Consider the following 12,509-nt stretch of genomic DNA (forward strand, 5'->3'; position numbering starts at 1 on the left):
TCAAAACTATTTCACCCCTTATAACTGGTTCTTCGAGCTGCTCAGGCGCTCCCATAGACTTCAAGGGGGCGTCCATGCTGGGTTTCCAGACGAAAATAGGAAAGGGTCTAAAAAATACTGACCTATTTTCCGTAACGGACACCCTTCAGGAAAAATCCTGAAGGGTGTCTGTGACTAATATATTCCTATGGGTCCGGAAATCCATCGGGTTTTTCTGGACGTGTGAAGGGGGCCTAAGTGAATGTATTTGCAAAAAATATTTCACTTCACGAGTCCTACAAGTGAGGCCCCATTCACACGTCCGGGTCAGTTTTTACTGCCAGGAAATCCTGATCAGGAGGCCTCAAATGGCATCAGGAAAGCATCAGGATTTCCTGACAGTAATCTGTTTTTACCTTCAGTAAACCATCAGGAGATGCCTTCAGGATTTCCTGATCAGAAAAAAAAAAATAGTTTTTTCAATATGGTCCAGTATGCCAACATACATCACAGGTACCCACATCACCCCTTATGTACTGTGCCACCGTCTTCAACATAGTAGTTCTGCAACATGGATGGCCGCAGGTGGCAAACTCCAACTCCCACCATTAACTGTCAGCAGGGTATGATAGGAGTAGTAGTTCTGCAACCTGGATGGCCGCAGTTGGCAGAACTACAACTCCGACCATGGACTGTCACTTGATGCTCTCCCAGGCCATCCGGAGGTCCGAACAGTTTCCTGATGTGCATCAGAAAAGCGCCCGGAGTTCTGGCGCTCCCATAGACTTCTATGGGGGCATCTGTGTTGCGTGTCCGGACGAAAATAAGACAGGCTCTAAAAAATCCCGACCTATTTTCCGTAACGGACACCCTTCAGGAAAAATCCTGAAGGGTGTTTGTCACTAAGGCACCTCTATGGGTCCGGAAATCCTGATAACAAATCCGGGTGGATTTTTCGGACGTGTGAAGGGGCCTTACTCGTGTCCTCTTGAGATAGGAGTAACCCTTTATTCCCGCCCCTCTTTACCCTTCACCTATAGTCTGTCCCACAGAGCCTGTATTTCTACATTCTTCTACATTCTGAAGACCTGAGAGGTAAGAAAACTCTCTCTTATATGCTTTATCTATATATGCAGGTATATATGTATACAGGGAGTCATAAACCTAAACCATATACTGTGCACACAAGTATTTATCAGGTGCTATAACTTATCTGAGTGATTCCATTTTTTGCAGCACCTTGTACTTTGTCGGTGATAAATTTTGGTCGATGTCATTTTTATTTGTGATAAACTCCACATAACCTCACAGACTTCCATAGCCTGCCGGAGATCATAACACGGAGAGGAGGAGATCAGTATAATCTATGAGATATATATATACAGGAATAATGTGATATCCCAGGACGTTATAGGAAATAGAAAATAAATGTAGGTGAACGTCCGCTACACGGCTAAATATGGGAATAACCCAAGATGTAATAAGCCACACGACGTATCTCAGTATATAGATAGGTAAATTACCCGGCTCTTTGTATTCCCCCCCCCCCCCCCCCCTCCTATAGCAAAAATAATAGCAGAGATGGACAGATCTCCCTTCTCCTTATCTGATCTAAATGATCGGCTTTACTAGACTTCTCTACCCGCTCCGGATGATATCACTTCTTATACAGCACCAAGATGTCCAGATGCTGAATTCTGCACTCAGTAGGTTTGTCTGGAACAGAAAGAGACCTAGGATATCATTACAGGAATAACCTTGTCCCGGTGTGATGGAGGAGTAAACTTTCCGAATGTTAGAGGATACAATCTCACATGCTTGTTCTGACCACACTGTCCACACGACGTTTTTGCAATCCGTTTTTCCATTGACTTTCATTTAAAAAAAAATAATAATCAAAATGCATCCTTTTTTTAACGGACACCAAAACGTATTCAACCTTATTTTAGTGTCTGTTAAAAAAAATGGAGGAAAATCCTTACCGACTCCAATGGCAATGAGAATAATCCCTGGACCAACGTATCACCGGAAATCTAATGCCCATAACTTGTAATATTATATTGTTCAAAAAAAAGCATCCAGGCCGCCCTTGAACTTATTTAATGAATCGGCCATGACAACCTCATGTGGCAGAGAGTTCCACAGTCTTACCGCTCGTACAGTAAAGAACCTGCGTTGATGCTGATGATGAAATCTTCTTTCTAGACGTAGAGGATGCCCCCTTGTCATTGTTACAGACCTAGGAGTAAGGAGACCACTACAAAGATCTCTGTACTGTCCATTCATATATTTGTACATTGTGATCAGATCGCCCCTAAGACGTCTTTTTCCTAGTGTAAATAACCCCAAGCGTGATAACCTGTCCTGGTCCTGTAACCCACCCATTCCCTTAATGACCTTTGTCACCCTCCTCTGCACCTGCTCCAGTTCAGCTGTGTCCTTCTTATATACCGGTGCCCCATGCTGTATACAGTATATACCATATGTGGTCTGACCAGTGATTTATAAAGAGGCAAAACTATGTTCTCATCTTTAGCATCTCGGCCTCTTTTGATGCCTCCCATGATGTTATTAGCCTTGGCAGCTGCTGCCTGGCACTGATCACTAAAGTTGAGTTTACTGTCTATCAATACCCCCAGGTCCTTTTCAGATGCAGTGTTACCCAGTGTTTTATTATTTAGCACAGTGCTTCCCAACCCTTTTCATTTCTTGTCACACCTGAAATTTGCCTGGGCCGCCCCGACACACACCTGCACTTAAAGGGGTAGTGCACCAAAAAAAAAATTCTTTCAAATCAACTGCTGCCATGAAGTGCCAGAGATTTTTAATTTACTTCTATTAAAAAAATCTCAAGCCTTCCAGTACTTATCAGCTGCTGTGTGTCCAGCAGGAAGTGGTGTTTTCTTTCCTGTCTGACACACTGCTCTCTGTTGCCTCCTCTGTCCATGTCAGGAACTGTCCAGAGAAGGAGCAAATCCCCATAGAAAACCTCTCCTGCTCTCCAGACTGGAAATAATATTACTTCCTGCTGGGCATACAGCAGCTGATAAGTACTGGAAGGCTTGAGAATTTTTAATAGAAGTAAATTACAAATCTCTGGCACTTCATGGCAGCAGTTGATTTGAAAGAAAATTTTTTTTGGTGCACTACCCCTTTAACCCCATCCGCCCCCACACACCGCTTAAACCCATCCGCCCCCACACACACCTGCGCTTAACCCCATCCTCCCCCACACACACCCACTCCCCTCCACCTGCAATAACCCCCTCTGTCCCCCCACCCCCCAGCTGCCAAGTCCAACTCACTGTACAATTCTTCAGCAGGTTACTCACCAGCTCCTACCGGGCGGGAAGCATCTGCAGACATAGGAAAGTCTGACACATGACACCATCAGCCTATCAGATGGCAAGTGGTCTGACAGCTACCGGCTTGCGGGACCCCTGGATGTCATGCGCGGGACCCCGGTTGGGAAACACTGATTTAGCACATAACTGTACTTATTATTTCTACGGCCCAAATGCATAACCTTACATTCATCCACATTAAACTTCATTTGCCATTTCACCGCCCAAGCCTCCAGCTTCTCCAAATCCCTCTGTAATATGTTATTATCCTACTCTGTGCTGATTACTTTACCCAGTTTAGTATCATCTGCAAAAATGGAGATTCTACTCTGTAGCCCCTCTACAAGATCATTAATAAAAATATTAAAAAGAAGTGGACCCAACACTGACCCCTGTGGTACCCCACTAGTAACTAAAACCTAATCTGAATATGTTCCATCAATGACCACCCTCTGTTTTCTATCACACAACCAGTTACTTACCCATTTGCATACGTTTTCCCCAAGTCCCAGCATCCTCATTTTATACACCAACCTTTCATGCGGCACAGTATCAAATGCCTTTGAAAAGTCCAGATACACAACATCCACAGCCTCCCCAGGTCCAGTCTATAACTCACCTCTTCATAGAAGCCGATCAGATAAGTCTGACAGGATTGATCCCTCATAAATCCATGCTGGTGCTGTGTCATAAGATTATCTTCAGTAAGATTCTCCAGTATAGCATCTCTTATATATTATACTCCAGTATAACATCTCTTATATAATATCTCTTACAAACCCCTCAAATACGTTACCCACTATAGATGTTAGACTTACGGGCCTATAGTTTCCAGGATCACTCTTTGATCCCTCCTTGAATATTGGTACCACATTAGCTATGCGCCAGTCCTGTGGAACAATCCCTGTCATTATAGAAACTTTGGCTGCAAGAAGATACGCATGAGTTGGTCAAAACTGTTTCACCCCTTATATTTGGTTCTTCTAGCTGCCAAAAGACTCCCACTCAGTGCTTGGCAAAAGGCAAAAATACCTAAAATTCCAGAAATGTGCAATGTTTTATGTTAAAAAATGTTTTTTTTTTAAAAAAATCAAACGAAAAAAAATAAAGAGGATTTCTTTTGCATTTCCCCACTTTCCCCCAAACTTTTTAATATTATTATAACAATATAATAAATATCCCAAAATGGCGGCTAAAACTACTGTAAAAAAGAATGTCAGTATGTAGGGAAGAGGGTTTTTTTTTAATTGAATATTTATTAATTTTTCTTCTAAATATGATACAATTTTTTTTATATCACAGGAGATTTTCCCATCTTCCCCAGATCAGAAATGAGTTCTACAACCTCCAGCGATGGTAAGGACCGCTCCTCCTCCTCCTCCCCCTCCTCCTCCTCCTCTTATAACAATCTTATTTCTGTATTGGGTGAATGATCCAACAACATCTGTACAATTCACACATTTATCCTCATAAGAAATAGACTAATTATACACCTACCAATCCCCCATGTTCCTGCTTTGTTTGCCTTGTTGTCCTCGGTTACAACCATCTTATGGCGTCCACTGAGATGGTGGGACATGTAATCTCCTGGTCTGTCCAGGAAGTATTGGCAGTCAGACTCCATTGTGTAAGTAAGGGGGATTGTGGGAAAGTGTGTGCACTGCTGCATGGTAACCGCATGGCCACAATCCATGGAGGAAACCAGGAAGTGATCAGATCCATGGGAGAGAAGAACAGTACAGTGATGGAGGTCATGTTACCTATAAACCAGCACATTTGTTCTCTGCTGTTGGCTGCGCAGCTCCTTGTGTTATGGGATATGTGTGACTGATTGAAGCAAAGGGCCCCATGAACAATCTACCAATCTTTGCTAGGGCTTCCAAGCACCCCCCCCCCCCTCACACACACACACACACACACAAACATACACACCTGTATTTCTGCTCAGATTTACATATACTGCTTGTAGCCTTCCTACATACCATGGGTCTCAAACTCGCGTCCCGCGGGCCAATTGCGGCCCTCGGGACACTAGTTTGCGGCCCCCACTTCAATGGTAAGTTTACTGTAAGTGCGGCCCGGGGGCACTCCGGCAGAGAGCTGCACTGCACATGTAACTACAAATAGAAGATAAATGTGCCGTGTTTCTGCGGCCTGGGTAAAGTCATGCCCCCCCCCCGGCCCTCAGGTAAGAGTACTCTCGGCGGGGGGTGATAGTGGTGTGTGGGGGAGGGCTGGGGTGATAGTGGTGTGTGGGGGAGGGCTGGGGTGATAGTGGTGTGTGGGGGAGGGCTGGGGGTGATAGTGGTGTGGGGGGAGGGCTGGGTATCATAGTTCTGTGTGGAGGAGGGCTGGGAGTGATAGTTGTGTGTGTGGAGGAGGGCTGGGAGTGATAGTTCTGTGTGGGGGGAGGGCTGGGAGTGATAGTTCTGTGTGGGTGGGGGCTGGGAGTGATAGCTCTGTGTGTGAAGGAGGGCTGGGAGTGATAGTTCTGTGGGGGGGGGGGGTGGGAGGGCTGGGAGTGATAGTTCTGTGTGGAGGAGGGCTGGGAGTGATAGTTCTGTGTGTGAAGGAGGGCTGGGAGTGATAGTTGAGTGTGTGGAGGAGGGCTGGGAGTGATAGTTCTGGGGGGGGAGGGCTGGGAGTGATAGTTGAGTGTGTGGAGGAGGGCTGGGAGTGATAGGTCTGTGGGGAGGAGGGCTGGGAGTGATAGGTCTGGGGGGGGAGGGCTGGGAGTGATAGTTCTGTGTGGGGGGAGGGCTGGGAGTGATAGTTCTGTGTGGGGGGAGGGCTGGGAGTGATAGTTCTGTGTGGGGGGGGGCTGGGAGTGATAGGTCTGGGGTGGGGGGCTGGGAGTGATAGGTCTGGGGGGAAGGAGGGCTGGGAGTGATAGTTCTGTGTGGGGGGAGGGCTGGGAGTGATAGTTCTGTGTGGGGGGAGGGCTGGGAGTGATAGTTCTGTGTGTGGAGGAGGGCTGGGAGTGATAGTTCTGTGTGTAGGGGAGGGCTGGGAGTGATAGTTCTGTGTGTGGGGGGAGGGCTGGGAGTGATAGTTCTGTGTGTGGAGGAGGGCTGGGAGTGATAGTTCTGTGTGTAGGGGAGGGCTGGGAGTGATAGTTCTGTGTGGAGGAGGGCTTGGAGTGATAGTTCTGTGTGTGTGGGGGGGCTGGGAGTGATAGCTCTGTGTGTAGAGGAGGGCTGGGAGTGATAGTTCTGTGGGGGGGGGGCTGGGAGTGATAGGTCTGTGGGGGGGGGGGCTGGGAGTGATAGTTCTGTGTGGGGGGGGAGGGCTGGGAGTGATAGTTCTGTGGGGGGGGGAGGGCTGGGAGTGATAGTTCTGTGTGGGGGGAGGGCTGGGAGTGATAGGTCTGTCTGGGGGGGGGAGGGCTGGGAGTGATAGTTCTGTGTGTGTGGGAGGGCTGGGAGTGATAGTTCTGTGGGGGGGAGGGCTGGGAGTGATAGTTCTGTGTGGGGGGAGGGCTTGGAGTGATAGGTCTGTGTGGGGGGGAGGGCTGGGAGTGATAGGTCTGTGTGTGGAGGAGGGCTGGGAGTGACAGTTCTGTGGGGGGGGTGGCTGGGAGTGATAGTTCTGTGGGGGGGGGGCTGGGAGTGATAGTTCTGTGTGGGGGAGGGCTGGGAGTGATAGTTCTGTGTGTGGGGGAGGGCTGGGAGTGATAGTTCTGTGGGGGGGGGGGCTGGGAGTGATAGTTCTGTGTGGGGGGGGGGCTGGGAGTGATAGTTCTGTGTGGGGGAGGGCTATGGGTTTTAACAGATGAAATAATAAAAACATTTGATGACATTGGAATGTCATCTTGTGGAAAACCTGATGCGGCCCAGCCTCACCCAGACTCTACCTCCAGTGGCCCCCGGGTAAATTGAGTTTGAGACCCCTGCTATATACTGTTTGGGGGGGGGGGCAATACAATACTTTAATAAAAAAAAATTCCCCGGACTTCTTCTTTAAGAGACAAGTGATAACAGGTAAGAATCAAACCCGCCACTGTGTGTACTTTATAAGAACCCTGTGATATGAAAGCCCGGAGTAACTTATTGTTACTGTAACTTACAGATTTTTATGGAATGTTGTATAAAACGTCTTTGTAGAGATACAGTATATCTTTTAACAAGTTGTAAGCAAATTGTCTTTTTTACTGTGTTATAAGTGTGCATCCCAACATATCAGAAAATCCAAAGCAAAAAGAAAGTGTTCCTCTGATAAACTTTCATATATACACGGTCTGCGCAGAGGATCACTTGTTCTTTTTGCTCTGGATTTTCTGATGTTCATCCGCACTTGTGGGTGTTACAGAGGTCGACCTCCAGCTGTGACCATTCCGTGTGATATATTCTATCAGTAACTTTATCCACTGCTGAAAAAAAATCAGGGAATCGTTCCAGTAACACCTCCTTGATCTGAATGAAATCTTCTCATTGAATTCTTTGTTCTGTACAAAGCTGAATGTGCTGACAACAAAATCCCACAAACATCATCAATGGAAATCACATGTATCACCCAATGGCGGGATGGATTTGGCGTCACACACAAAATTACAGTGGAAAAACACACCACAGACTGATCCAACTTTGCTGTCTGTGGTGCAACGTGAATGTTGGTGGATGGAGCAAGACATGATGTCCTAGATGTGCACAATCGGATTCAAGTCTGGGGAACGGGCGGCCAGTCCATAGCGTCACAGCCTCCATCTTGCATGAACTGCTTACACACTCCAGCCACATGAGGTCTAGCATTGTCCTGCATTAGGAGGAACCCCAACCGCACCAGCATATGGTCTCAAAAGGGCTCTAAGGGTCTCATCTCGGTACCTAATGGCAGTCAGACTACTCCTGGCGAGCACATGTAGGGCTGTGCGGCCCTCCAAAGAAATGCCACCCCCACACCATTACTGACCCACTGGCAAACTGCTCATGCTGAAGAATGTTGCAGGCAGCAGATCGCTCTCCACGGCGTCTCCAGACTCAATGTGAACCTGCTCTCATCTGTGAAGAGCACAGTGGCGCCAGTGGTCAATTTGCCAATCCTGGTGTTTTCTGGCAAATACCAAACGCCCTGCATGGTGTTGGGCTGTGAGCACAAACGCCATCTGTGGACGTTGGGCCTTCGTACCATCCTCATGGAGTCGACTTCTAACCGTTTGTGCACACACATGCACAATTGTGGCCTGCTGGAGGACATTGTGCAGGGCTCTGGCAGTGCTCCTCCTGTTCCTCCAAAGGCGGAGCTAGTGGTCCTGCTGCTGGGTTGTTGCCCTCCTACAACCTCCTCCACGTCTCCTGGTGTATTGGCCTGTTTCCTGGTAGCGCCTCCAGCGTCTGGACACTAAGGGCCCTATTCCACCGGATGATTATCGTTCAGATTATCGTTAAATCGTTCGAATCTAAACAATAATCGTTCGGTTGAAATGCAGTTAACGATTAAAGACCGAACGAGAAATCGTTGATCGCTGACCTATTTTTATCGTTGCTCGCTCGCAAAACGTTCGCACATCGTTCGCATTGAATAAGACATCGTTCGGTCGTTCACAATAGATACGAACGCAATAGCGAATAAATAGCGAAGAAAAAACTATCGCAATTATGATCATAAGTAACGATTATCGTTCCATGGAAATGAGTGAACGTTTTCAGGTCTTTCGCAATAGCGGTCGTTTGAGATCGTTAATCGTTAATGATTATGCAAATGATAATCGTCCGGTGGAATAGAGCCCTAAGCTGACAGACTCAGCAAACCTTCTTGCCACAGCTCGCATTGATGTGTTTTGTGTGTGTCTCCACATCCAGGCCTCCATTGGGTAATAAATGTAATTACCATTGAAGATTATACGTAGTGACTCCTTGAAAAAGCCTGAGTCATCTCTGTATTCGGCTATAGGATCCATGTAAGATTGCCCAACTGACCGCTCATTTGCCTAATGGCAGGATGATATCCCTTCTCTTGGGGATCACCAGCACCAGTATTAGCAAGTCAATGGAAAAAGTCAGTAATCTTTGCTAGGGGACAACTAATTCAAGTTAAATGGATCCCCAGGGTTCAGATGGGCAAGCTTTCTTCGAGTGATTGTACTAGATGGGGAGGAGGAAGGGTGTATGGATGTATATGATTTGGGTGTGCCTGGTTATACAACACTTCTGGTATAGGGTACACCATACAATCGTCAGTCTCAGAGCATTTAACACATACTGAACCGACCTAACCTTGCACTGGGATGTTGCACTATTATTTGGCTTGAAGTCATCTAGATTTGTCAGCTAGATTAAGCGGGTTAATTTTTGGTGCAACATAGACCATGTCCCTTTTTTTTGCATAGACCATAGATGTAGAGCTCCCCTGCACCACATCTCCAGTAAGAATTCTGGCGGAGATAAATTATTAACCCCTTAACAACCAAGGGCGTAAATGTATGCCTTGGCATCGCTAGGGGCATTCGCATGCCGACCCCACTCTGAACCGTCATAATCCCGGGTGCTATCTGCTACCCGGGACCGCAGCAATTTTGACAGCTGCATGTAAATGCCTAATTAGCGGGAACGGCGATCGGACTGTACCTGCTAATCAGGCATTTAGATGCAGCTGTCAAAGTTGACAGCTGCATTTAAATTCCTGTTTTCCCCATACCTGGTGGTCGCGGAGGAGCGATCCCTCCATCTGAGCTGGCTGGGGGTCTGCGCCATAATAGTGATGATCCTGGCTCGGCAATCTATTGTTCTTGGCCGAGAGCAATAGAAAACACAGATCTCTTTGATTTATGCAGTATATCTATACTGCATATATCCCAATAAGAGATCAATGTAGTAATACTAGAGGTCCCCCAGGGGGCATAACCCTAACCCCAGGGGGACTTCTAGTAAGTGTGTAAAAAAACATATTTGGTATCACCGCGTGTGTATTCGCCCGATCTACTAAACTATCACATTCCTGATCTTGCACAGTAAACACCATCAGCGCAAAAAAATCCCATAATGCAAAATAGCGCATTTTTGGTCACATCAAATCCAGAAAAATTGTAATTAAAAAAGTGATCAAAAAGTCGTATATACGCAAACAAGGTAAGGAAAGTACAGATCATGGCGCAAAAAGCCCCATAGACCAAAAAATAAAAGCGTTCTAAGCATGGTCATAGAGCAATATTGAAGGGAAATCACCTGGACTCAGCGATGCGGTGCTCAGAATACTTGCTTTTTTTTAGTGATCCATAAGAACAACGGAGACATTGAGAACAGCTCAATCAGACCCATGCCAACGCATTTCCGATATGTCGCATGCCCTTAATCATGGCTGGCAGTTAGCCATGCAGGTGTGTATAAATAGGTGGCCCAACTCCTCCGAGAGGCGTGGTGGCGTCGGGTCTTGACAAATACAAACACCTTTTAATAGCAACAACATAGCTAAAACCAAATCATGTGTAACTAACGCTAAGTGTGAATATCGGCGCTGAAACTCCTAATTAGAACAATAAAATATACAAAAAGAACACAAAAGCAACAAGGTGTATTAGACAAAAAAATCAAAAATATAGTAGAAGCTCCCTATGAAGATTTAAGCACCTCGGGACAATCGTGTTAAAATGAAGGATCCAATAAGCTTCTTTTTTGCATAGGAAGCGTCTCATGTCGCCCCCTCTGGATTGTAAATACACGATCAATAGCAAAAAACTTAAACAAATTTAGGTTACCATTATGTATGTTCACAAAGTGGCGCGAGGCAGATACATTGCGATTGGTTTGATGTCCAATATCATACAGTATGCTCTAAAATAGGAGTTTTAAATTTAGGTGTAGTGCAACCTACATACATGAGGTGCACAAAATGACAGATACTACATTAGTGCTGTTGCAATTCAAAAAGCAATTGATCCAGAACTCTCTGCCCGAGTTGCTCACAAATTCTTTGCCTGGTGAAGCTACAGTATAAGGGTGGCACGGATGTTGCCCGCACTTGTAAAAACCTTTACAGCTCAGCCATGTAGAAGGACGCTTCTGTCTGCCAGCCGAGGGGGACAGAACATCACCCAAAGTGGTGCTTTTAATAAATTCAATTAGTTCCTGACTATATCCACTGTAATTTTCCAAGTGGAATTAGAGAGCACGCATGGCAATCAGGTGGGGAATACTAGTGTATAAAGACGTAACATCTAGCCCCAACCAACAATACTCCGGTAGCCATGTGAGCTCCGCCAAACCAGACAAAACCGCACCAGTGTCCTTGGTGTAGCCAGGGACTCTATGCACGAGAGGCTGTAGGAGGCAATGAAGACTGTCACACAGGAAGCCCCTGCCAGACTCAATGGGACGCATAGGGGGAGGAATGATACCCTTGTGAGTTTTCGGAAGCCCGTACATAATGGGCACAATGGGATGTATAGGACACAAGTACTCAGCTTCTCTATCACTGATAACTCAAAGTGTTACACCCTCACGGAGAAGCTCCTGTAAATCACGTGTGAAAACATGAATGGCATCCCTAGGTAGTATGTGGTATGTGGCAGTGTCTGAAAGGTGTTCTAACATCTGCTGGTCATACACTCATGTATCCATAACTACTACTAGGCCACCTTTGTCTGAATTTTTTATTGTGATGCCAAGGAGAGCCTTTATATCATCCAGTGCCTGTTTTTGGACATAATTCAGATTTGAACGGGCTATATGAGGGAGAGTTAGAAAGATCCTTTAAATCTCTCAGGATGGAGTCCTGGAAAAGATCCATCTGGCTCACCCTGGCATTTACAGGATAAAAGTCAGGATTACGAATGCGAAAAGCAGTATTTTTCTATAAATTCACATTGTCTTCAGTAGTAACATCATCACCAAGCTCAACTAGGCATTTATAAGCTACCTGTTCACAAAAGGAAAGGTTAGTAAATTTATTATGGTAACTATGTGACATATTGTTAAACACATCTCCTTCCTGACTAAAAAAAATGCCTTCTGATAGTTAAAGGGGTTATCCAGCGCTACAAAAACATGGCCACTTTTCCCCCTACTGTTGTCTCCAGTTCAGGTGCAGTTTGCAATTAAGCTCCATTTACTTTAATGGAACCGAGTTTGAAAACCCCATCCAAACTGGAGACAACAGTAGGGGGAAAGTGGCCATGTTTTTATAGCGCTGGATAACCCCTTTAAGTCCCATACAAATTTGTTAATGTCCAGAATAGTAGAAAAGACATCAAAA

General features: G+C 46.0%; 1 protein-coding gene across 1 annotated transcript in view; it reads left to right on the plus strand.

Annotated features, from left to right (window-relative positions):
- Positions 1-666: 666 nt before the first annotated feature.
- Positions 667-12,509, plus strand: part of LOC138793990 (NACHT, LRR and PYD domains-containing protein 3-like) — a 90,316-nt gene continuing 78,473 nt past the window's right edge. The window contains exons 1-3 of the mRNA XM_069972755.1: positions 667-873; positions 1,020-1,074; positions 4,626-4,679. Of these exons, the coding sequence (XP_069828856.1) occupies positions 667-873; positions 1,020-1,074; positions 4,626-4,679 (316 nt within the window). The remainder of the gene's footprint in view (positions 874-1,019; positions 1,075-4,625; positions 4,680-12,509) is intronic.

The sequence above is a fragment of the Dendropsophus ebraccatus genome, chromosome 5, assembly GCF_027789765.1.
Source record: "Dendropsophus ebraccatus isolate aDenEbr1 chromosome 5, aDenEbr1.pat, whole genome shotgun sequence".
Taxonomy (NCBI): domain Eukaryota; kingdom Metazoa; phylum Chordata; class Amphibia; order Anura; family Hylidae; genus Dendropsophus; species Dendropsophus ebraccatus.